We start from the raw sequence: 27,202 nt of genomic DNA on the forward strand, positions 1-27,202 counted from the left end.
AAAACACAAAACAACAGGGAAATAAATGAAACTAAATGCTAGTTTTTTTGAAAAGATAACAAAATTGATAAATCTCTATATAGAAAGATTATGGGGAGGAAAGAGAAAAATCACAAATTATCAATTTCAGAAATGGGACAAGTGACATCACTACAGATGCCACAGAAGTTTAAAAGAAAACTAATGAAACACTATCCATAAATTGGACAACAGGAAAAAGTGAAAATTCCTTCAAAGACACAACCACTAAATCTCATTTAACATGAATATCTCTATTTCTGTTAAAGGAATTACATTTCTTGTTAAAATCTTTCAACAAAGTTAATAAAACAAATGGTTTCACTGGTTGTAAAAAAAACAAAAACGGGTGAAATGTGTAGAAGGAAGATGCTCCAACTTCATTATTTTCCTTATAGTGATATAGTGATGTGTTCGTGGATGTACATACCATTATTTATGAAACCATTCAGTTTAAATATGTGCAAATATTGTATGTGAATTATGCCTCTCAACAAAGCTATTAAAAGTAACCAGAAATTACATCTTTTGCAATCATTTGTACTTACATGATAAAAATTTTTAGATGATCACTTAAAATATAAAAGTTTGTTTCAAAAAAACAAAAACATTGGAAAATCAGTCTCAGACCATTCCTCAGGAACTAGATTAGACTGCCTCCCCTTCCCTAAAAGATATTCTGGAACTGCTACTTCTAAAATGGTTTTACAGCTTTCTTTCTTTTTTTAGAAGATTGAACTGCTCTTTATAATGCCATGATTGCAAATAGCCTTTTCATAACAGAAAATAGTTTTATAATAGTTTATTATTCAATTCATAACTTCCACTCTTCCTCCTTTCCAATTATAAAGATCATATCTAATACCTAATAACTGCCACCAACTGGTTAGCTGGATTAGTTACCAGCTGGTCTGGGTTTATGGTGATCTTTGAAAAACGAAGACCTCACCAAGGAATCTGCTCCTTCCCAGTATTTGCCATTCAAAGACTTTTCAAACTTCAGTTTTGAAAGTAATTCAAAGCTTAGCACAGGGGGAAAAAATGCTTACCATAGGGAGATTTACAAGAAGATAAAAGCCATCTTCGTTCTAAAGTTCCCTGGACTACAGCTCTGCTGATGTAGAACATTTTCTGCAAAAGAGCATTTAAAGTACTGTTTTTTAAGCTTAGTCATACATAATTAATATTTATAATAGCATATGAGTATGTTCTGTTTTGTTTTCATGATCAGTTTTGTTAGGTATAAAGTAGTTCTTTTGAAATGAAGTCCTTATTTTTAATGAATACCTACAGAAGGTTTTACCTACTGTCTTTTCAAGTCTTGATTTTCAAGACTTTGAACCTAAAATTTGTATGACTGATTCTGTTCTAAATGAAATTCTAGATAAGCTCTAGGAAGACTTCGCTAGGCCTCAGTTTTCTTGTCAAAAAAACAAAAAAACAAACAAACAAAAAACAAGATTGGGTTAACTGCCTGAACATCAGAAATGGTATGTTACTAACACGTTGGAATATATTTATTTGGAAGATTTTCTTATTCACTATAAAATGCTTCTTGAGGATAGGCCCTCATTTTTCTTTCTCTTTGGTATCACCTATCTATAACTAGTGCATAGTAAATTATTATTTTACGTGTCTTTATTTATTTTTTATTTGTGGCACTGAGAATTGAACTCAGGTGTACTCTATCACTAAGATACACCCCCCAGCCTTTTTTTTTTATCTTTTATTTTGAGACAGAATCTCACTAAATGCCCATGCTGATCTCAGTCTTGTGATCCTTTTGTCTTTGCCTCCTAGTAACTGGAATAATTGGTGAACCATCACAACACTTTATTAATTTTTTAAAGAACAGTTTTATAAATCTCATATTATTTATTTTTAGTGTCTTCAGTGGTTTTTTTTCAAAACATTATGTGAAACTCTGTACAAAATATAACTATGGTGAAAATGACGTCATCTTGTGTCAGACTCAATCTGACATATAAAGGCATATTTGAAAGAGACTATTAACCACAAAATACAAACTCACTCTGCCACAATATTGAGGTTTTATGTTAAACACATTAATACGGTAAATTTTGTGTTATTCATGACACTCAAAAATCAACTTTAATAATGTGCACATGAAGTGAATTCAATTTATGTGTTTAGTATGAGGTTTTGACAAATGTTTATACCGATATAACCACCACAAGCAACATACCGAAGATGTCCATTACCCTACCGGGATTCCTGTGCTTATTCTTAGCCTATTCTCCCCACAGGAGTTTCCCAGACCAAGACTTCTTTTGCTCTGAATAAAGTTTATGAGGTTTATTCATGTTGCACATACAGCAGATTATTCCTTTTTATTGCTGAGTAATATCCCATTGTATGATTGCACTACAATTTGTCTAATCACGTGTTAAAGGACACATGGGTTATTTTTAGTTTGGGGTACTATGACTAAAGCTGCTATGAACATTTGTGTCCAAGTCTTTGTGTGAACATATGTTTTTCTTTCTTTTTCTTAAATATCAAGAACAAAATTGCTGGATCATATGGTAAGTGTATGTGGATCTTTTTTAAAAATTGCCAAATTGTTTTCCAAAGTAGTATTCTCTGTAGCCTTGTGCGAGAATGCTGGTTGCTCCACATCTTTGCCAACATTTTGAAACATTAGCCACTTGGGTGGTGGTGTAGTGACATATCATTGTGGATTTCATTTGAATTTCCCAAATGACTAATACCATCAAGCATCTTTGCATGTGCTGTTGACTATTTCTATATTTTCTTTGTGAAGTATCTATTCAAATTTTTTGCTCATTTTAAACAATCAGATTGTTTCATTGAGTTGTAAGGATTTATTATACATCTGGATACAAATTCCTTGTTAGGTAAATGTATTGTGAATATTTTCAGTTTTAAATGCTGTTTATGAGACAATAAACTTTTATATTTTGATGAAATTCAATTTTTTTTTTCTTTTTAGAGTATTGCTTTTTTCTTGTCCTTAGGAAATCTTTGCTTTCCCCAAGGTCTTAGAGATTCTGCCTTTTCTTCTAGAAGTTTCACAGGTTTAGCTTTTATGGTTAGGTCTATCATTCATTTCTAGCTAATACTTGTCTATGGTATAAGAGTTAAGATCCGTTTTTATATGGAGATTCGGTTATTTCATTTATCAAAAAGATTGTACTTTCCACATAGAAGTACCTTATTTATTTGGTTGAAATCAGTCTACTCTATACAAATGGCTCTGGCTGGACTCTGTTCAGTTTCATTGATCTGTCTCTTTCTATGCCTACCACACTAAATTGAAAATTGTAGTTTCATAGTAAGATTTAAAACTAAGTCTGTACCTGCTCCAACTTTGTCCTTCCTATGCATTTCCATATGAATCTTAGAGTTAGCTTGTCAAGTTTAAAAAAAAATTTGCTGGGATTTGGGGTGAACTGACATTGTCATAGTATTGAGTTTTCCAACTCAATAACATGCAATAATTTTTGATGTGGGTCTTTCATTTCTGTCAGTAGTGATTGATAGTTTTCAGTAGTGATTTATACTTTTTAGTTACAGGTGAAGGGTATGTTTTGTTGAATTTATCCCTATATAGTTCATGTTTTCAGGATGGTGATAAATATTGTATGGTTTTAAATTTCATTTTCCAGGTTTTTTTTTGTTTGTTTGTTTTGTTTTTTTTTGCTAGGATGTAGAAAAACAATGGTTTTTGTCACATTGACCTTGTTCCCTGCCCCTAGTTCTGATGGCTTTATTCCTTAGGATCCCCTAGGATTTTCTAATTATTCAATGTTATCATTTGTAAATATATGGTTGTATTTCCTCCTTTCTAATTTAATAGTCTTTCTACAGGGATTCATGGTATTCATTAAATTTGAATAATTTTTCAGCCATTTCTTTCCCAGGCATGCCTTGGACTCACCCTGTGCCTTCTTCCTCCTTTCCTTTTCCTGGGCGTTTTCTAAATTCCCCAGAACAGGCAGGTAGTGCCCCCTGGGCGACGCTCTCAGTGCAGACCAAACCAGACTGAGTCCTAATTTCTCCCCTTGGGTGCACTCCGAAATAACCGGCCGTGCTGAGGAGCCCCCAAACTGGCGTCTAGGGGTGGTACGGTGGTCTTTTCTCTGGTATCCATGTCTAGGCTTGGAAGCAAGCCAGGAAAACTTTCCTGATAGCTTCTGTTGGTTTGTGCAGAATTTCTGTCGCTGGACTAAGGGAGATGTTATCTCCAAGTGGTGGTAAACACGTTAATTGGGGTGACAAACTGTTTCGGGGCCTGCGTTTTTCATAAACGACTCTGTGAGGGAGATTTTAAAATGATTATTACTTTCAGTGAGGAAACTGAGGAACAGAGAGGTTAAGTTGCCCACATTCATACTGCTAATAAGACAGGTGGAGTCAGGAATTTAGGGTTTGAATTTCAGTAATCTGACTCCAGAGCCTGTCGTCTTAAACTGTGTATGCTTTAAGGGGAAAGAGGAGAGAACGTTCAGGAGAAAGCACGGATCTTGAAAGGAAGAAGGGGGAAAAATGAAGGAGAATAGTGGGATACCAGTAGTGGGATACCCTTCCTGGCTGGCTGGGAAGAGTTCTGATTAGTTTCCTGACTCGGTTACCTTGTATCTGTTCGAACTCTCCCTTCCCTCTCCCCACTTCGCACTAGGGATTGACCCCAGGGGTGCTCATACCACTGAGCTACATACCCATTCTTTTCATTGTTTATTATATGATAGGGTCTTGCTAAATTGCTGTGGCTGGCCTAGAACTTGTGATCCTCCTGCCTCATCTTCCAGAGTCGGTGGGATTCCAGGCGTGTGCCACCACGTCCGGTTCCAAACTTTGCTTTTTTTGGTGTTTTCTCATGTCCTCTTTCCTCCAGCTTTCCTATGACATCCAACATTCTGCGCTGAACAGCTACAGCAATGCCCTAGCATGCTGCTCCGGTAGAATCCACAGAAGTGGGACAGTCTCATTGTATTCACCTTCTTTTACATGCCCGTCTAGCCAGTAAAAATGAAACGGGACGAGGGGGTGCTTCTCTCCCAGCAGCCCGGAAGAAAGAGCCGTTGGAGGGAAGACCCCACTATTTGTCTCCACACTAGAAACTGCTTTACAGAAGGCCCAGCGCGGCAGGGCCGCGTCCAGTCCCTGTGCATTCCGTTGGTCCCAAGTAAGTTTGCAGCAAGGTGCACATCACCCGGGCGCAGGACGTCTGGGGAGTCTCTCTAGGAAGAACTTTCCCCAGCTAGCAAGCGGGTATATTCTCCAAGGAAGTGCAGCCACAGCGCCGCCTGCGAATCGTGACCAGGGGCTCGCGGAGCAGAGCCCCCACTGCCCAGGCCCCGCGGACCGGCCCCCGGGCTGGCGCTCTCCCGAGAGGCGGGGGCAGGGGCGGGGCGGGCGGCGGCCGGGGGCGCCCTCTCCTCCCCCTCGCGGGCGGCCAGGCTGACGGCGCCGAGCCCCCTGCGCGCGGCACATGGGGCGCTTGACCGAGGCGGCGGCAGCCGGCAGCAGCGCTTCAGTGGCGTGCTCTGCCGGGCCCCCTCCCACTCCCCTGCCCCTCTCTTCCACGTCCCCCGGGAGCGCGGCCACCATGGCGTCCAGCGAAGAGGACGGCACCAACGGCGGTGCCTCGGAGGCCGGCGAGGAGAAGGAAGCCCCCGGCAGGAGAAGGCGTCTCAGCTTCCTGGCCACCGCCTGGCTCACCTTCTACAACATCGCCATGACCGCAGGGTACGTGTGCCCCGAAGGTCCTTCAGCACCCACAGGCCCTCCCAGCTCTGCTGCCCCCCGACATTCAGGGAGCAGGGAGCAGGGAGCAGGGTGCGGGGTGCGGGCTGGCGGACCGGGAAGGCGCGGCGCCCGCAGCGAGCGGCTGGGCGCGTGGGGCGCGCGCGGGGCCGGGCGGCGGGCTGGCGGCGGCGGCGCGGGGGTGGGCGCGGCGCCGGGGTCGCGGGCGGTGGCCGTGGGGGAGGGGCGCGGGCGCCTCCACCGCCGCCGCCCGGGTTGAATGGAGCGGGGCGGGCGGGGGAGCCGGGGCGCTGCCTGCCGGGCATTGCCTAATACGGTGCACGGCGTAGCGCGGCGGCCGCGGGGCGCGGGCCGGAGGTTAAGTATAGACCGGGGCAGGAATGCGGGGCCGACCCGCGGGGGAGGCGACCGCGGCCCGCTCGCCGCCGCCGCCCTCGGCTGCTGTTGAAGAAACGCCTGGGTCCTGTTACCCGCGAGCCGCGAGCGGCCGCACGGGCTGCAAACCCGCTTTGAGGGCCGCCGGAGCCCAGAGTGCTTTTCCTGGTGCTGCAGATTGGAGAGCAGTTTCCTTCACTGTTCATTTAGTTAACGAAATTTAAAACATAGTATGTCTGAGAGCCTCTTATTTGGAACGATTTAAAAAAAAAACCCTGTTTTATCGGAGCACGATAGTTGTGTCCAGCATCTTTATGGCTCCATGCTCCATTACTGATACCTGTACTTTTTATTTCTGGGTCTTATTATGACTTACACCTGAGGTTTACACGATAACTGTTCCTTTTTCAAAGAGCTGTAATGGTGACTTCTCTGTCAACTTATTCTCCAAACCTGTGGGAAAATGCTTTTCAGTTGCTAAATTGCATCGTCTTTTGAAAAGTTATTTTCCTGATGTATTATTCGCCTATATAATGTGAGGAAAAGTTTAATATTTCAAACTTTTTCCAGGGTTTGTGGGAAAAAATGTGATGGACAAAGATTTAATAAATCTTTGAGTATGGTATTATGTGCTTAGCCTATTATACTGAGTACCAAAAATAGTGTATACAGTATATTAATTGAGGAATTACTATGTGCCAGGTACTGTACTGGTTTTATATATATATTAACTTGTTTTTAATTCTCTACATCCTGCAAGGGCACATGATTCTACATCTTATAGGTTAGGAAACAGGTTAATTCACTTAATCAAGATCACAAATAGCACCTAGAGTTGCCTGCTTCATCTTTCTGCTTTCATAAGTTTTATAATCTTTTAAAAAAAATATTTTTTAGTTGTAGATGGACACAATACTTTTATTTTATTTATTTATTTTTTTAATGTGGTGCTGCAGATCAAACCCAGTGTCTTACATGCTATAGGCAAGCACCCTACCGTTGAGCCCCAGCCCCAGTTTTAAAATCTTGAAAGGAGACAAAACTAATATAGGCAAAGCAAATGGAGAACAGTTTAGTGCTTACCATATGATGCTGCCTTTAGATGCCGCAGGGACTGAAAGATTTCTCTTGGCTCTTGGATAATCTCATTCATTTAATGAGCATTTTTGGAATACCTGCCATGTGTTAATTTATTCACTGTCCCTTCCCTTTACAGTCCACTCTCCATTTTGAAATCCAGGTTACCATTTCATACTTTCCATTTTAAAGCCTTCAGCAAGAAGAAATAAGAATAAATATAAATAAATAACAGACAGCCTTTGGTGACTTTACATCACCTTCACTCTAATCAAGGGATTTAGACTATCACTCAAGCCTTGTGCAACACACTCCCCAGTTTCCCTTGCAGTCTTCTTACATTTGAAATCGCCACTATTCTTCAAAGCACTAAGCTTTTGCTGGTCCTTGCTATGTTTGCCCAGTTTCTTCTCTTTGTATGGTGCCCTCCTGTTTTTCCCATGACTTCTAACCAAGTCAGCCTATTTTGAAGTTTTCTAAGTCCCCTGCCTCACCTGGGGTAGAATTAAAAACCTTTTTCTTTGTATTCTTATACTTCATTCCTGTCCTTCCTATCCTTTCCCAGCAAACCAGTGCTTATTCTAACCGTGCCTGTTCTCTGCTTAAGAAGGTTGCTTGTCATTTTCATAAGATCAGGGTAACCAAAGTGGAATAATCTATTTGGTGGATCCACTTGGTGGAGGCTTTCTGCTTGCTTTGAGACTTGAAGAATAGGAGTTGCATACATACACAGAAGGTAGACATTTCAAGTGAGATAAATTCTAGAAATAAGCATGAGGTGCAAGCATGGTATATTGTCTTAAATCTGAGGATCATGTTGGGGATTAGTGGTAAATCGGATTGGAGAAGTGGCGGTGTCAAAATTGGGACAAAAAGAAATCCATTTAATGAGGTAGTAGAGGATTAATGGAGGGTGGTTCTTTTTGTTCATTTAACATACTTCTATTTCAGTGGAACTTGGGAGTGTTTATTCATTTTTTTGTAACAGCATTGAAAAGAAAATAGGATTTAAGAAATGTAACAAATATTTACATACACGTAAAAAAGAACTTATCTAATTCTATATGCCTAGCATAAACTTTCATTCTTTTTAATCACCTTTCATATGAGTGTCTAACCTCCAGGTTCAAGTCTCCATTCTACAGGATGCTTTACCTGGGCATCTTCCTTCAGATAGCAACCTACATACTAATAGTACTCCTTCTCTTCCTTGCCTGCTTTATTTTTCTCTACCCCATACATGACCCTTTAACTGCCATATATTTTACTGATTTTTCATTGCTTGTTGTTGACCCCATTAGAGTGTAGTCCAAGCAATACTCAGTAAATATTTATTAAATGAATTAACGTATATGTATTTTAGGGCATTGTTATAGTACCTGCTCTATTGTGTATTCTCTTGTTTTCACTTAACAGTTGAAAAGGTATTTCTTTATAGTTTTCATAATTACCCTTTTTCATGGTTGTAATACTGTAGCATTAATGTACAGTAACAGATTAAATCATGTCCCTAATGACATTTTTCTTATATTTGTTTCTCTTTCCTACATTGGATAAATTTGTTCCTGGTGAATGCTTTGGATAAGTTCCCAGGAGTAGAATCAGCACTCTGAAGGATGGAAGGATTTTTATGATGCTTGCTCATAATAGGTTCTTGCCAGGCAGATGAGCAATTCTCATATTCATTCTTTGTCTCACCCTTTCCTTAAAAAAAAAAAACAAAAAACAATAAACATTTTTTTGAGCCCATATGTGTAAATGCATTGGCTTAGGTCAAATAGGGGACATAGATAAATATTCAAGTCCTGTCCTTGAAGTGTAACCTGGAGCATTTATATATAAACAATGATTGCAATAAAAGGACAGGCTGAGATAAGTGAGGTGTCAGAGGACAGACCTAGGAAGCGAGAATCAGAGAGAACTTTGCGAAGGACATCATAGCATTTAAACTGAGGTTTTTTGGGTTTTGTTTTTTTTAATATTTTTAGTTGTAGATGGACACAATACCTTTATTTTATTTATTTACACAGGCATTGAGGATTGAACTGAGTGCCTCATGCTTGTGAGGCAAGTGTTCTGCCACTGAGCCACAACCCCAGACCTTAAACTGAACTTTGAGGGAGAAGCAGGAATTAATTGGCACAAATGAGGAAACAACATGGATTAGGGTAGTGATGTGAAGTTGCTAGACATCCATTGAGGCAAAAACAAATGGACTGACATGGAGAATGGGAAGTGCAGATGGAAAGGTAGCTTGGGCCATTGTTCAGGGCTTCAGATATTTTGCTGGTGTGTTTGGGTTTTAATCTGTCAGCAGGACAGGGAGGTGTCCATTAAAGGGTTTTTTTTCACTGCTTAGTTACCTTGGATAACAACTACTTTGCTGGATTGTTACAAAGAATAAAGAGAATAGTAGTAAAGTTCTTAGCAAGGCACCTAATGGACAGTGAATGTCTAAAAATATTAATTCTCAGCCAGGCCCGGTGGTGCAAGCCTGTAATCCCTGTGGCTAGGAAGGCTGAGGCAGGAGGATTGTGAGTTCAAAGCCAGCTTCAGCAAAAATGAGGTGCTAAGCAACTCAGTGAGACCCTATTCCCAAATAAAATACAAAAAGGGCTGGGGATGTGGCTCAGTGGTCGAGTGCCCCTGAGTTCAATCCCTGGTACTCCCCCCCCCCAACCAAATATTAATTCCTATCCCCCTTGCTTAATTTAAAATTGTACTTTTTGCAAAAACAGAACTATTTAAGGTATTTCCATAGTATACTAATGAGATTTAATAAATGAACCCAAGGTTTATTTCCAAAAATGTTACATAATACTGATATCTTTTAGATATCTTTTATTGCTGGGGAGGATAGATTGTGTGGATCTACCCCAGTTTGTTTCTCCATTTATCTGTTAATGGATGTTTGGGTTCTTTCCACTTTCAGGGGATTACAATTAAAGTTGTGAATATTTATGTACAAGTCTCTATATGGACATATGCTTTTAATTTTCTTGGATAAATACCTACAAGCAGAGTGACTGGTCATATAATAGTCATGTGTTTAATTTCTTAAGAAACTGCAGAGCTCTTTTCCCAGGCAGTTGTACCATTTTTACCTTCCTTTGGGTAATGAATGAGACCTGCAGTTGCTTCACATCCTTGCCAGCATTTGGTATGGCCCGTCATGGTAACTTTAGATGTCCAGTAAGTATATTATCTCATTGTGGTTTTAGTTTTCATTTTCTTAGTGACTAATGATACTTCATATCTTTTCATGTGCTTATTTGCTATTTGTATGTCTTCTTGGGTATAAATCTGTTCAAATAGTTTGCCTATTTTTTTCTTTAATGCATTATTTGGTTTCCTAATGCTGACTTTTGAGAGTTCTTCATATAGTCTAGATACAGGTCCTTGCCAGATAGATGATTTGCAGATATTTTCTCCCAGTTGTGACTTGACTTTCATTTACTTAGCAGTGCCTCTCAAAGAGCAAGGGGTCTTAATCATAATTGAGTCCAGCTTATTAGGTTTTTATCTTGCCTGAACCTTTCGGCTCAACTCTTTATTGGCATCGGTGTCTGTGTGTTCTCAGTTGAAACTGTCATATGTTGGCTTCAAAAGAAAGTACAGATTTAATGTACCCAAAGGCAGTTGAGAGGTGTTAATAAAGATGAAAGTAAAGATGTGTGAAAGTTGAAGACCATTTCTCATACAGTCCCTTCACATGGTTGCTTTAAAGGAGATAAAGAGGATATTATAAATTAGAATATAATTTTTCAAAAACTGTTGAAATGATGGATCTAGGTAATGAACATCAGTAACTGCTAGCATCACAAAAAAGAGGAATGGTGAGAAATTATGCACTCCTTAAAGAAGTACCAAAGCAACCTGTGAAAGTATTGCCAGAGGATGAAACGTGAATCCGATCAAGACCGACTCCCTACCAATTTACAGGAAATACAGAGACAGAATGTAATAACTGACACATGGGTATCCAGTTAGCAAAATCCAGACTGAGGGTAACTCTTCAGGAACAAACACCCAGTGTTCAACAGATAAAACTGCAAAAGACATAGGGAAAGCAAGATGGTGGGGAAAAACTTATGGAAAGAGTCATGAGAGACTTACCAAGTAATTACAATATGTGAATCCTATTTCAGTCATGATTTTAAAAGATTTTGAGACAATTGAGGAAATTATACCTTGACTCAACATTTTATGACATTGATTTTTTTTTTTTACATAGGATATTGTGATATTATCGTTTTGTTTATTAAAATAATCACATTAGTGTCCGGCATGTGTAGCGGTGCATGTCTATAATCCCAGCAGCTCAAGAGGCTCAGGCAGGAGGATTATAAGTTCAGAGCCAGCCTCAGCAATTTATCAAGGCCCTAAGTAACTTAACAAGACCCTATCTCAATAAAATATAAAAAGGACTGGGGATGTGGCTTAGTGGTTAAGCATCCTGGGGTTCAATCCCTGGCACCAAAAAAAAAAAAAAGAAGAAGAAGAAGAATTATTTTAGAGATATAAAATGAAACATAAATCATTGGATGTTGGGTATCTGATTCAAAATAATCAGAGAAGAGAAAGAAGTAGAGATTTGAATGAAACAGGATTGTCCACAAGATATTAATTATTGAACGTAGGTCAGGAGCACATGGACGGGTTTGTTTTATATTCTGTACCTTTGTATATGTTTGGAATTGCTTACAGAAGTGTTAAATTTTTTTTAAGAAGTTATATGTATAGGTAACTAAGTTTTTCAGGGAGCATGTGGTCAGTCTCTAAGAAATCTCAGAGGAAAAAGAAGCACTGGAAGACAGCTGGAAAAAAGAGGTGCCACTTCAATCAGGTCCCTCAGGGCCATTGTAGCCATAGTGGCTTGAGAAGGAGGCCTCTCTGTTGTGGAAGTTGTGTCAAATTTGTCTTGTTATAGCACTGTTCTCTTATCTTCACCTACTAATTTAAGAGTTCCCCCAAGCAAAAACTATTCTGTTTATCTCCACTTCCCTAGCATCTAGCTCAGTGCCAGCTTAGCAATAAATGTTGAATCTGAAGGACGAATGAATAAATGAATGAATTTAGCAAGCAAGAAATCTTTATGTTGAACTAATTTTTTTTTTTTTTTTTTTTTTTTGCCCAAGGGATTCTATTTTATCAAGGACTGATTGATTGCCTATATTTGGGTTCATGTAATCAATAGCTGTGACATATTTAAAAACAAAACAGAACATCACAGAAAATAATTTCAAGGGGCCGAAATTCTAGTTACTTTTGGATTTTTTTTGTTTTATTAAATGACTGAACTAATGGATGAAGGCCATCCAAAGTTAGTTAAATGTAGGATTCTTAGAAAAACTTTTGTCATTTTTATGTGGGGGCATTTAGGAAGTTACTTCTATTAGTTTAGAGTAGATCCTGGCCTTATTTACTGAAAAAAGAGATAAGCAGTTAGAATAGATGGTTCAGTGACTCTTTTGAACTCCAGAGTATGTTCACTTATTTTGAACAGTGTAGATTGGTATCCAGGACTATGCTTGCTGGTACAATACTGCCACCTATGGAACAACACTAAAACTTCTCACTAGAATGCATGAGTTTTTTGCACAATGCCATTAAAGAAATTTGGAAAACTTGCTATTTAAATTAATTCTTCGAATGAATTCTTTGGTAGGTTAATAATTACATCTCAGATTTATATTTTATAGACTTCTAACTTGAGTTTGCCTAAACAAAGAAAAGTGTATGGAAAATGTTTTAAGTTTATAGAGCTCATTGAGCTTTATGTTTTCTCATCAGGAGCACAGGGATTTGGGATTGAGGATAATGAAATCCTAACATTGTAAGCCTTAAAGTTACCTGAAACATTCAGATTATTAGCTCACCACTGAATTTGGCGTTGATGCTCTCATGAGGAGAAACCATGAGTGGAATCCAGTGAAGCTGTGGTATAGTGGAAAGAGAACAGGACTGGGGGTTTGGAGACCTCCGAGGTTCTAGTGCAGTCTTGTCTGTTAGCTTACTGTAAGGCTTAGGGTCAGTAACTTAAATGTCTCTGGATAATGATTGTCTCATCTGAAAGAGCATCCGTCAAACTTTTTTGAAAGCAGAGCAGTATGAGTTAAAATATTTGAGCATAGACCTTCCATAGAACTTTCATAATGTATTATTAGTTTAAATATGAATTACTGTGATCAGCTCCTACCTCAGGGTATAGTACATACTTAAAGTCAGATCAATGCAACATAGCATTCAGAAGCAGAGCCTCTGAGTTCTGTGGTGGGTTCCTTAGCAGTAAAATCATACCTCATAGGGTTATGTAGAATTAAATGTAAACGTGTAACTGTGCCTAGAACATAGGAAGCAATCTAAGATGTATTTATTATTATCATTGTTACCAGTATTTCTGCATTTCAGAAGTCTGATCATTTCATTTACTTTATGTTGTATCTGATAAAAAAGTCATTGCTTTTACTTGGGTACGTGCTGAGGAGGAGTTCTAGGAGTGGAGATGTCATCCACAGTTTTCTTACAGTTCTGGTGAGTCATGTTTTCACCACATGCAGCCAGTAGTTTCTCTGCAGGAAAATTTTAAGCTTTTTGTCCATGGAATGAGGGTTGTTTAGTTAAAAAGTTAAAACGGTATAATTTCAGAATTCATAAATCTGTTCAGTGAGACACTTCAGGGGCTGCTGATCTACAAGACTGGGCTAGCTACTCATTTTCATGAGTGTATTATTCAAACTTTTAAAACAGGACAGATGAGGCAACGTTTTTCACCTTCAGCATGCTTTAGTGTTTGCACGGGAAACTCAGAAAAAAGTTACTTCTCATTGATTACTCAAGGAAAAGTGAGAAGCAGTATAAGAAAGCTAGTGGCCACAGTGTGGCTTATATTTTAAGTACTGTTAATTATTGGAATGTAATCTATATTTAATATACGAAGGTAAGCTGAAAAGTTAATGTATCCTTTGGGTTTTTTAAATTAAACCTTTTTGCGGTGCTGGGGATTTGAACCCAGGGTCTTATGCTTGCGAGGCAAGCACTCTACCAACTGAGCTATATCCCCAGCCCTTAAAATTAAACTATTTGAAAGCAGACCCATGTCTGATGTTCTGTCTATATTCTTTCTGTGTCATAGCAGCTGTTTTTATTCAGTGAAAATTATGTAAATAGTAATTGATGATTCTTATTAAAGATTTGTACTTGTACCTTTATAGTTTATTGTTGTATGAAATCTATATTTATACACACATGCAACTTTTGACAGATTTTTATCTGATGATACCCTTACATAATTATTAAATGCTGTATGATAGTCTCATTTTTGGTACATAGAACTATCTTCTTTAGTCTGTCAGTTTATTTGCTGAATCCAGAAATACACTGGACAGTGTTTTCTCTGGTTGATCTCATGTGTTCTTTTCCTTCCCTTGTGAAATCAATATAACAATACCTTCTACAACTTTTGGTATTGATTGAAGAAGAAATACTATTGATCAACAAATACATGAAAAAATGTTCATCATCTCTAGCAATTAGAGAAATGCAAATCAAAACTACTCTAAGATTTCATCTCTCTCCAGTCAGAATGGTAATTATCAGGAATACAAGCAACAATAAATGTTTGTAAGGATGTGGGGAAAAAGGTACACTCATACATTGCTGGTGGGACTGCAAATTGGTGCAACCATTATGGAAAGCAGTATGGATTCCTCAGAAAACTTGGAATGTAGCTACCATTTGATCCAGCTATCCTACTCCTTGGTTTATACCCACAGTACTTAAAATCAGCTTACTATAGTGACACAGCCACATCAATGTTTATAACAGCTCAACTCACAACAGCTGAACTATGGAACCATCCTAGGTGTCCTTCAACAGATGAATGGATAAAGAAAATATGGTATGTATACACAATGGAATATTACTCAACCTTAAAGAAGAATGAAATTATGGCATTTGCAGGTAAAGGGTGGATGAAGCTGGAGAATATCATGCTAGGTGAAATAAGCCAATCCCCCAAACACAAATGCAGAATGTTTTCTCTGATATGAGGATGCTAATTCATGATAAGGTGGTGGGGGCTAGGGAAGAATAGAGTTAGTTACTTTGGATTAGGCAGAGGGGAGTGAAGGGAAAGGAGGGAGTATGGGAGTAGGAAGATTGTAGAATGAATCGGAAATTATTACCCTATGTGCATATGTGAGTATATGACCGGTACTCATCATGTACACCCACAAGAATGAGAAGTTATACTCCATTTATGTATGTGTCAAAGTGCATTGTACCATCATGTATGATTAATTAGAACAAATAAAAAATATATAACAAAACCATTTGTGTTTTTCAACTGTGGGTTTTTAAAAATAATGAACTGAGAGCATAATAAAGCATACATAGAACTATATAAATTGTGGTGTTTCTTTGTAGGAAGTTTTAGTGGTATGTTTTTTAATTGTGGTAAAATATGCATAACATTTATCATCTTACCTTTTTAAAATGTGCAGCTCAGTGGCGTTAAGTACATTCACATAGTCATGCAGCCATTATCGTCGTCTGTCTCCCCAGCATGTTTCATTTAACATGGTTTCTTCATGGTATTTTCACATCATGGTATTTTTAAGGCTGAATAATATTCCATTGTGTGGACAGACCATGGCTTATCCATTCAGTCATTGACAGACACTTGGGTTGCTTCTACCTTGTAACTGTTGTGGATAATGCTGCCCTGAACATGCAGTGGTATTAATTTTGATAGAACTTTATAAAATACTTTTATTTTTTTCTAGGTGGTTGGTTTTAGCTATTGCCATGGTACGTTTTTATATGGAAAAAGGAACACACAGAGGTTTATATAAAAGTATTCAGAAGACACTTAAATTTTTCCAGACATTTGCCTTGCTTGAGGTAAGTTTTTTATCATGCTATTTTTCTATGTTCCAGTGTTTATTTGAAAATATTTTTGTTGATCAGTGTCACTCTTATTTTGCTACTTACCACCTACAGATTGGTTTAATACCAGTGTTGAAAGGGAGTTATTTTATATTATTGACTTGTGAATTTTTTTAATTTACTTACAGATAGTCCACTGTTTAATTGGTGAGTTTTTTCTCTAATTTTATCTTTCCATTATGAATGACCTTTAGGGCAATAGTTGACTTGTTTTTCTCTTGTAGGAATTGTACCTACTTCTGTGCTTGTGACTGGGGTCCAAGTGAGTTCAAGAATCTTTATGGTGTGGCTTATTACTCACAGCATAAAACCGGTAAGTAATATAAATGTGCTGTGTACTTGAGCCCGCAGCAAAGCTCTTCATTTATAGATTTCTAAAATATTAACACTTTTATATTTCACAGTGTAGAATATTTAGGGAATAAAGAATTGGATTTAAATTTAAGTATTCTACACTGACTTCATGCTGTGGTAGACTGACTTTGAAAAACAACCAAATTATTGGCATTTTTACCCATAATATACTCTTCCCTGATGTTTCGTGGCTTTTTAAATTAACCTTCATCTTCTGTCAGATACCTAACTGAAAATTTTCTACTGAAGTTTCTTTTCTGTTAAAGTGATTCTTTTTGATTATATAATTGAAGTTGTCAGTATGAACAGTTTACTTTTCCTCATTTAGCATTAATATTCTTGCAACTGACAAAAAGTAAATGTAGTTCTTGTAGGTCTGAACAAATGGAAAAGACTAAATTAAAATCGAGTTTTTTTTTTTTTTTTAATCAAAGGATACAAAATCTCAGTTAAACAGGAGGAATAAGTTCAAGAGATCTGTTGCACAAGATGGGAACGGTAGTTAATTGAAAGGTATTTCTAACAACAGTAGGTTTTCAGTGTTCTCACCACAAATAAATGCCAAATATATGAAGCAGTGCCCTTGTTAATTAGCTTGCTTTAGCCATTCCATAATGTACACATATTTCAAAACACCATGTTGTACACTGTAAATATATGCAATTAAAAAATAGTTGTAGTTGGACACCATACCTTTTTATTTTGTATTTTTATTTATTTGTTTTTATGTGGTGCTGAGGATTGAACCTGGTGCTTCACACATGCTAGGCAAGCTCTCTACAACTATAGCCCCAGCCCAAATATATGCTATTTAATATACAAATATATGTCAATTAAAGTATAATTTTTTAAAAGGGTCAAAAAGGGGAAAATATTATTTATGGAGGCATGAAAAGAGACAGACTTAATTACTGAATTTAATTAATGGTTTAAACCTTTTAGACAAAACAAACGCCATGCTGACTCTGTCAAGACATTGGGCCTTTTAAACCTACTACGGGAACATTTCCCTGCTCAACCCCTCTGACCTTCTTGACAGCCCTGGGAACCTACTGTCTACTTGAGGACAGATCTCTGGCCTCCTTTCCATTCCGCAGATGCCTTTCTTGTCTCCTCTGTGATTTGGGACTGACACCTAACCTCCTCTCCATTTCCTCTTAGCCTCACTGGCCGCCTGTCTGCGTGGGGACCGATCACTGACCTTACGCCCTTTTATTACTCTACACTTTTAACCCTCTTGACGAGTGTCTTTCGCTCAACTTTCTGGATCCCCCCGGTCCCTAACCACTGACCGCAGGACCCATAAGCAGTGAGCAGCACCACAGGGCAGCCCGTCTTTTTATGAGTTCAGATTGCTTCCCAGTATAAAAGCAGGAGTACAACTTTTAACAGAACAAAAGAGAGCTCGATTATTCTAGGCCACAAAGAATCTGAAAAATGAGGGAGAAGAAAGACAAAAGACAGGAAAGCCAACATGAGAAGAAATTACAGTGATGCTATGGAGTGGCAAGTTCCTAAGAGGAAAAAAAGGATCCTTCTTCTTTTTATCCAGAGGATCTGTGCCTTAATATTACACTCTCTTTTTGTCCCACAGTAGTTTTCCATTAGCACCTATCAACCACTTCTTAATTAATTCAACATTTATTGAATATATTCTGTATACCTAGCAGAGTTCTAATTACTGGATTAACAAAAATAAATAAGGCAATCCAAGCTGTCAGTGTACTAGATGTTGGGAAGTTGGGGGTGGCAGTCCTATAAGCATTGAATCATGGGACAGGTACTAACCGTGCAGCTGTTCACTGCCAGAAACTGTGGGAATATGACTGTCACAACAAAAATACGGTTCCCATCTCAGGGAACCCATAATTAAGAGAGAAACTAAGTAAGTGGTTATACAAATACTTATTTAATTATAATGGTGTTAAATGCTTTGAAACAAAAGCCCAGTTTGTATTGCAATCACCTAGGGACCAAATCCATTCTAGGGAGTGAAGGAAGGCTTCACTCTGTAAGTTGAGTGCTGACAGATACACAAGAATTAACCAAAAAAAAAAAAAAAAATTAATACAAATTGGCACGTGTTATATATCAATGCAAACAAAATTCTGTGAGCACGAGGAAGGTGGGCAAGTATCTGCTCAGGTGAGAGGAGAGATTTAGGAAAGTAATCTCTTAGCTGAATCTTAAAAAGATGAGAAAGGATTTTCTATGGGAGACGAAGAATAACATTCTAATCAGATGGAATAACGTGTTAAGACACAAATATTCAGAGCATATTCTGGAAATAACACAAAGTTTAATGAGAAGTAGGTGGGGGGGTTGCACAGTTGTAGATGAAGCTGGAGAGATTTCTGAGCTCAGATTGTAAGGAACCCTGGATATCATTCTCAAGGTAGTAGGATTTATCCCTTTACCCTGGCAATGGGGAAGCAGTGAAGCTTTTAAATCATTAAGACTTAGCTGATTTTTTTGGTCTGTTAGTTTGCTTTGCTTTGTTTTTAAGAGAAAACTTTCATCCATGAGGAAAATAGAGGATAAACTGTTTAGCAGGTGGTTACAGTAATCTGGTAAGAAAGGAGGAGGTACTAAATTTAAATAGTGGTAATCAGGACAAAGAGCAGGGGGCAGATTACAGAGTTAGTATCATAGTAGAATCTCTGGGATTGGAGGACTAATAGAAAGTTGGAGATTGAGATTGTCCCTGTTCTGTTTTCAAGGGGGTGATGGTGGAGTGAAGGGTGAGGGAGAAAAATCGTGACCATTCCTGTGAGACACCCTTAACTTCCATGTTGATTGCTGATTATACAGTGGTAATTGCCTTAAGTTTTCTGTGTTGCATTTGCCGACCCCACACAGTTCCTTTTAATAAAAAACAATAAATAATTAAAGTAATTAAGAGACATCTCTCTTTGGCAAGTAAGTTCAATGTTGAACGACACTGTGGATTTCTCTGTGCTTCTGCAGATCCAGAATGAGGAGAGTGTGGTGCTTTTTCTGGTCTCATGGACGGTGACTGAGATCACTCGCTATTCCTTCTACACATTCAGTCTTCTCGACCACTTGCCATACTTCATTAAATGGGCCAGGTGGCGATGTCTTGCAGTTTAGTTTCTCACCGTCCTGTGCATGCTTATTTTGTGTGCTGAGCTAACACCCGAGAATTAAAATTTGTGTTGTGGCTCATGATGCTAGAATGCTGTTATTTGGTTATTGGCAGTGTTATAACTTGTATTTTAGGAGCTTAATTTAATGATCAGAGGTGAATCAAGTTAATATACATTTTGTGTGACATTGAAACAAGATATATCCCTAAGTAATCTCAGAACTGGTCATTTATTTTTCTTTGCAAGTATAATAGGTATTTTTGGAATTACATGAAAGCCACGCTAAAAATGTGATATTTTATCTGATGGATTTAAATCATTTTAATATTCAATTTAATATTAATATCTATAATTTTTAATTTCTTATATAATAATACCTGTTTTTTCTTTTGTTCTAAATAGTGGAGACTGACATTTACTTGAAATTGTATTATTTGGAATGTGAACAAAAGTTATATTTCAGGGGTTCCAAATATATCTATCCTAAACTAAGAGTTTTAAAAACAAAAGCAAGATGTGTTTTTGTTTTTGTTTTTGTTTTTCTTGGTACTTGGGGATTGAACCTAGGGTTGCTCTTACCACTGAGCCACATCCCCATCCCTCTTTATATTTTGAGTCAAGGTCTCACTAAGTTGCTAAGGCTGGCCTGAAATTCGTGATTCTCCTGCCTCAACCTCCCAAGTAACTGGGATTACAGGCATGCATCACCACACCCAGCTTCTGTTCTTTTTGAATTCTTTGGGCAACTAATATTTTACAAAGTGATTTAAAAGCAAAGCTGCTTTTTGGAGAACAAACCACAAACCAGCATAGATTTGTTCATTCCATTCTCTTTGTTGTGTTTATAGTAGCAATAACATGTAACAGGTGGTGTATGCTGGCTGCACACCTGACGTGCAGCTATGAACCAAGCACAAGTGGAGATATCTTCTCACAAAGACAGAAAGTTAAAAAAACTTACAGGTATGTGATGAGTCAGGAGGTGGCAAGTGCAAGATGTATGTCCATCTCTGCAGTGTTGCAGGGGTAAAAATATTTTCATTCTTAAATTAATTCGTTGAACTATAGGAGTCATGTTTTCATTGTAAAAAGCTCAGAAGTATAAACATGAAAAGCTCCTGTTTCCCCTGCTCAGCCCACACCCTACCCTTGGAAGGGAAAAGCAGAGTTACTCATCCAGACTTCCTTATGACAAAAATGTAAAAACACAGGTGTGAGTTTTCAAAACCTAAGTAGAGTGATACTATACTTATATCTTGTAGCACTCTCTCTCTCTTTTTAATCTATACAGGTAAAGTTTGATCTGTCTCTTTAACTCATAGTAGTTTAATAAACCAATTCTAATTTTAATTGAGCCAGTTCTCTATGGTTGGAATTTAGATTTTCAGTCTTCTGATAGTGTAAATAATGCTCCAGCATCCTATATCCAGTGCTATATTTCTGTTATTTTTTAAAAACTTTGGTTTTGGTTGGTTTCACACTGGTTTTAGATCCCCATAAGAACCTAACACTTTTTAAGTGATTACTTTTTTTATAGCTCATGTATTATACATGTTCAAATATAAAGTTAGAATATGTAAATAAATTTAAAAAAGGAAATAACTTTAAAATTACTTATAATCCATCTACACAAGGATGACCACTGATATGATCAAGGATGATGTTCTGTTATATAGTCTTTCAGACTTTTAAAAATATTTCTTTCTTAGACATTCGTGGCTTACCACTTTATAATAACATTCTATAAGATTATATTTTGAGCTTAAATATATTGCCTGTCACAAGAAGGTTGCTCTACCAGTTACATATATCTGGTTGATTTTATCAGTATTGTACATAAAAATATATTGACTTTTAATGATTGAGCCTTTTAAAAGGTTGATAGTTTTGAATGTAGTTGGACTTAATTTTAGAATGCATATCAGTACTGTTTTGCATGACCTCTGGTGCCTTTAAAGACATTAACTCATGACATAGTCTCTTTTCTTTGGCTATATTTATAAAATGTGTTTGAAGAAGGTAACGGGGGAACCTTGCACATTTTCCTTAGGCCATGCATGTTAGTTTTTAATGTTTTGTCTCTCGCCTTTTGCAATGCATTTGCATGTCTTGAATTTCTAGAAAAGCACAAAACTCTGCCATTGTGTGCCTAAGTTTTCTGCTTAGAAAACATTTGTCAATTGCCCTGATGTTAAACAAGATTTAATGTAAAATCTTCCAACTTTGAAATGCATGCGTTAGCATAATTCTTGTCTTTAATCACAATAATGAATAATTGTTTCATGTCCAAAAACATCTTAAAAATCTCTACTGTCTAAATATATTTCAACCTCTTTAAATATCTAAAATAATAATAGTTTTTAAGTTCAAATGTGGAAGCTATTGCTCTCAAATAAAACTTGACTTTAAAAATTGCTTCCTATTTAGCCTACAGACATGATTTAAATGTACTTTGATCCTGCTTATGTGTCGAAAGTGTTCTTGGAAAACGTCACAGACTAGATAATTGAATAGTGGGGTTATGTTTTCATATTCTCTTCCATTTTAATTTCAAAAGTGCATTCCCTCTAAAATATTTGAGGTGACAATTGGGAATCTTCAAGGAATCGTTATATCTTTCTAAATGTGGTCTATGGATAGTTAAATCTCCCATAACTCTACCCTCAGAAATTAGTGACATGTAATCTTTTTAAAGTACAAGTAGAGTCAGAAAAGTTGTATTAGACATTTTCACTGTCTTTAAGGCTTTAAACTAATTTACCTAGGAGTAATAATTTTTTTTTTTCTATTAAAGAACAGTGCTACCCAAAAAGTCATTTGAGAGCCACATAAAATAAAAAACCATCAGTTTGGGTTTGTGTGTGTGTGTGTGTGTGTGTGTGTGTGTGTGTGTGTGTGTAAAGAATGTAACATTTTCAGTTATGTGATTTTAGAAGTTGAGATAGGAAAAGACTGATTTAAATGATACATAGATACCGACACAAGACTGGTAAGAAAGCATGGTTAAAACCAACGAGAGGATAAATGGGTAAAGGGAGTTTTCTTTCTTTCGCCATTAATCCATTTTGATCAATAATTCTGCCCTTCTCTCCCATCTCTTATCCTCATATATTTGTGGTCCCTGGGAATCAGGTGATTTTTAAGTTGTCTCCAAGCTGTTTCAACCATCAAATTTGACTTCTACAGACATTTCTAAATGCCAACAAAGTGATTAAATAAGACGCAAATTAACTTGATTTGTTTTTCCATCAACATTTTGACCTTAATTTTCTATGGTAACTGTTGTATAATGAATGACTTGGAGAAAAGTGATTTTCTTTAATGTGGAAATGTCATTCATTGTCTTGGATCCCCTAGGCTCTTCCTGTGGGAGACCAGTAGAAAACAGGGGTGTTCCCTCACCCAAGGCATAAACAAGGCCTGGCCCACTCCAGGTTAGAGACCTTGCCATGGGCCAAATGAACAAGTGGTGATTTTGGAGTTTGAATAGAGTTTTCCAGCTCTATTTTTAAGCAAACTGTGTTTTCCTTTGAATACATAGTAATTTGTCTTCTTTTATTCTGACAGCAGTCCGAGACCATATACTCCTTAGTAGTTACTGATGTTTTATGTAGAATTATTAGTTCTATAATAGTAATTAGTTTTCTAAATATCTTTTAAGGATAACTGCTATGGACATTTTAAAGTTTAGATATACTAGGATCAAAACTGGTGTTTTTAAGCATACAACATTTGATCAATAAATAACTAGCTACAGGGGGCACAAAAGCAGTCTGTTATGATCCCACGCACAAAAGAAGATACCTGTACAATAAATAAAAGACTGCATTAAAAAATGCATATTCAGGCATGGGGGTGGGGGTGGGGCACATTTGTAGTCCCAACTACTGGGGGGAGGGGGCAGAGGCCAGCTGGGTCAGTTAGGCCCAGGAGTTTGAGACCAACTAGGGCATAGGAAGACCCCATCTCAAAACAAACAAAACTTTAAATATATTAATGTATTTTAGTATAGTGAAATCAGTTAACTTCTTATTTTACTAAGAAGATCTAGGCTTTTAGAATGAAAATTGCTGTTAGAAAAAAGAATGCTAGTTAATGAGCAAATGATTAAAGCAGAAAAATGAACCTACTTACATGAGGTTATTGCAGGAGAATTTCTATGTTTAAATGTATTAGTTTCGAAAGAATCGTATTGTAAAATCCAGTAATTATTCCAGGAAAATAATTCTCTGAGGTTTTTTTCTTTCTCCAGATACAATTTTTTTATCATCTTATACCCTGTTGGAGTTGCTGGTGAACTTCTTACAATATACGCTGCCTTGCCATATGTGAAGAAAACGGGAATGTTTTCAATAAGACTTCCTAACAAATACAATGTCTCTTTTGACTACTATTATTTTCTTCTTATAACCATGGCCTCATATATACCATGTAAGTATGTATTTATTAGTACTTGGATTTAACATGTGCTATGCAGAATTTTAGAAAGGTGTTGTAATAACCTAATGAATCCCCAAAATACATTAAAACTTCTGTTCAGTACCATACTTGTTTATAATTTAGAATAATTGGAGGGAGAATGACTTTTTACTGGCTAAGAGAAAAATGGTAAGTAAATTATACACAATAATTACTTTTTCAGAATCAGTTAAAAATACATGTACTTAGTACAACAAAATTTTTTTAAAAGAAAAAGAAAAATCATTTGAAAAGTTTGCTGTTTGTAAACATTTGGAATAATGTATTTGAATGTAAGCATTCTGTTCAAGAAAATTTAAGATCATTCATATCTATTCATTAAGCATTCTTGGAAAAATCATCTAAGTATTTTTTAGTTTTATTTATGTTTCTATGTGTACTAGAAATCAGTAAAACTTTTTTTTAGAAAATGTTTTCAATAATTCAGCATCTTCACTAACCTCTCATCATCTTTTAATAGTTGAAATAAATTGATGAAACTTTACACACCTTACTTAAAGTACTTTAAATGTGTTAATTATACATAAGATCTATTTTTAGATCAAATTTTCATAGTCACTACCAGGAAATATAAGAGAAAAAGCAAGGTTGTTATGTGCCTTTTCTCATTGAAATGATAGACTGATGTAAATGTGGGGAAAAAGAAAATAAGGAAAGTTTATAGAACATCTACACTGATGTGATGTAAAATATTTCACCTAACGGGGTGTGTATAAAACTTGGACAGCTCCTTGAGATCTCTACTTTTGAAGTTTTTCCAAAATCAAAAAGTACTTAATGGTCAGAAAGTGTTGTCTTCTAGCATTTCAGCCTGATTGTGTATCAGATTTTTCCACCCAAGCTGGTTCAGGGGAGCTAAGGAGGGTGTTCCTGTGCTATCTGTCACACCCCAGTATCCAGTTAATGGTAACATGGCTTGAGCAACAGCAGAGTTTGCATAGCATTTCAAAGTGGGACTGAATTCTAAATGCAGACTTGGCCTGTCCTGGTTGTTATGAAGGTGTATTTCTCAAGTTGTCTAAGTTTGTTAAAAACAAAACAAAAACATTCTTAACAGTTTATTGCATTGAAATGTTTAGACCTGTAGTGTGTGGGCTTCTGTTAGTACTTTTTCCCAGAACTTCATAAATAGTAGAGGGTTACCAATAATATGCAATATGCTTACTCCAAAATTTGCCACATTTAACAAGTTTCAGGTATAAACAATTTAAAGCAATAGCTTATCTTTCTTTGTTTTCTTTTTTCAATTAAGTGTTTCCACAACTCTATTTTCATATGTTACGTCAAAGAAGAAAGGTGCTTCATGGAGAGGTGATTGTAGAAAAGGATGATTAAATGATCCCTACAAACAAGGTGCTTTTTCCAGAATAACCAGGATTACTTGAATCCAAGTTTTAATAACAAGAATAAACAACTTCATGAAATATCATGGAATGTATTGTTTCTTAAAATATAATCTGAGACTAATGGTATTTGCCAATATTTGTCTTCATATTGTGTCAAGTCTATTTTTTAGAAGAACTGTGCAGTTATTATGAGCTCCTGGGTAGTTGTCGATCATTTAGAAAATAATTGGGTTTATTACCTGGGGGGGGGCTTTTTATTTTACTAATTTTTTTTGCAACTTATGCTCAAGGCTTTTAAAATCAATATCTACAAATTAGTTTAATAATATAACATTAAGATACCTGCCAGTGACATTTGTGCAGTATTTATAAATGAAAGTAGGTACAAAATTATAATAACTTATTAAGAATGTATCGGAACCCACAATCTATTTTTTCAAGTTATGAGGCAGGATTTGTGATTAATAACAATATTTACAAGTGGGAACATCATTTACTATGGTAAGCATTTTGAAGTAACATTGTGAAAATCAGAACTATTCATGTAGATATCACAGTTTGAAAAATTCTTTTTCTGTGATTTTGGGTCCTCAGACATGCGTAGCAAGTGCTCTACCACAGGGCTACATCCCTAGCCCTGGGAAATACGCTTTGAAAATATTTCTAGGCCATTGAAATTGTTTATTAAGCAAATTTATTTTTATTTGAATAAACCTCTCAGAGTGGTTCAACTAGAAGGATTTGAAGAGGTTATATAAAAACGTATATACTTTGTCTCCATGGTAGAAAAAAATTTCGATGTCTGGTCATGATGTTGTACTCAGATCTCTGATTGAGAAAGGCTGTACTATAGTGTGGAATTATCTTATAAAAATCATGTTATGATGATCCCTGATGGTACTTACATAATTCAGTTACCTGGTATGATCTGAAACAGACTTTATTCTGAATTCCACTGAAGAGTATGAAGTCATGTAATAAAGCTGTTGTCTTCATGTTTAAGGAACAGATACATTGAGCATACTTCTGTTTCACTTCTTAAGTAGGTCCTTTGAAAGTTTTTCCTCATATTATAGTATGCTGATTTACTGAACCAAGTTTAGAGGAAATAAATGTCTTTAAAAGAAAAGGAACTTTTTGCATTTTGTGGACATATAGGCTTAATTTTAGCTTTAAATGTTCTGTATTGTTTACATTTACAATCCATGTGTAACATTACACTTCTCAAAATTGATCAGTTGTGTGTTACTGTCTCCTTAACAGTTTTTTTCATGTAGAATTTGGAGGTCAGAACAGTTTTTGCAAACTTATTTTAAATCACTTGATTTTTTAAAAGGTGCTATTTCTTTTGTTACATTACATTTTAATGTTTTCTCTGCAGCTGAATGTGATGAGCAGTAAGTATTAGTTTACTAAGTCTCAACGTGATGCTGTTCATTCTGGTCTTACACTGCTTAGACAGCTTTCATCTTCAATTTTTGTATGAAAGAATTTTTCAGTTTCTCCCATTTGGTAATATAGCTTAAGAAATTCACATGTTCATTTTATGAAATGCCTGTCTTGTGAAAACTTATTTTTAATCAGTCTCCTAAAATTGATACTGATACAGCTGTAACTCCCCAAACAATTATAATACTTCCCCCCTTAAGTTGTGGAATATCTTGAAGTAGGAATTGTGATTAACTAATAAAAGTGAAAATACATTAAGCTATTTGATGACCTATGTTAATACGCTCAAAATATGTC

At 36.7% G+C, this 27,202-nt stretch overlaps 1 protein-coding gene across 1 annotated transcript; it reads left to right on the plus strand.

Moving 5' to 3' along the window:
- The first annotated feature begins 5,353 nt into the window (after positions 1-5,353).
- Positions 5,354-27,169, plus strand: HACD1 (3-hydroxyacyl-CoA dehydratase 1). The gene is made up of 7 exons (XM_079108191.1): positions 5,354-5,751; positions 16,008-16,125; positions 16,299-16,317; positions 16,395-16,483; positions 19,492-19,613; positions 23,884-24,062; positions 25,363-27,169. Exons 1-7 carry the CDS (start codon positions 5,495-5,497, stop codon positions 25,443-25,445), a joined length of 867 nt encoding a protein of 288 aa, XP_078964317.1. The 5' UTR covers positions 5,354-5,494; the 3' UTR covers positions 25,446-27,169.
- The last annotated feature ends 33 nt before the right edge of the window (positions 27,170-27,202 follow it).

This window comes from Sciurus vulgaris, assembly GCF_902686455.1.
Source record: "Sciurus vulgaris genome assembly, chromosome: 12".
Lineage (NCBI taxonomy): Eukaryota > Metazoa > Chordata > Mammalia > Rodentia > Sciuridae > Sciurus > Sciurus vulgaris.

Excerpts from the sequence above, each read along its gene's own strand:
- HACD1 (XM_079108191.1), top strand. The coding sequence starts at position 5,495 with ATGGGGCGCTTGACCGAGGCGGCGGCAGCCGGCAGCAGCGCTTCAGTG. Across the intron at positions 5,752-16,007 it reads AACATCGCCATGACCGCAGG|GTGGTTGGTTTTAGCTATTG; the intron begins GTACGTGTGCCC and ends ATTTTTTTCTAG. Across the intron at positions 16,484-19,491 it reads TTACTCACAGCATAAAACCG|ATCCAGAATGAGGAGAGTGT; the intron begins GTAAGTAATATA and ends GTGCTTCTGCAG.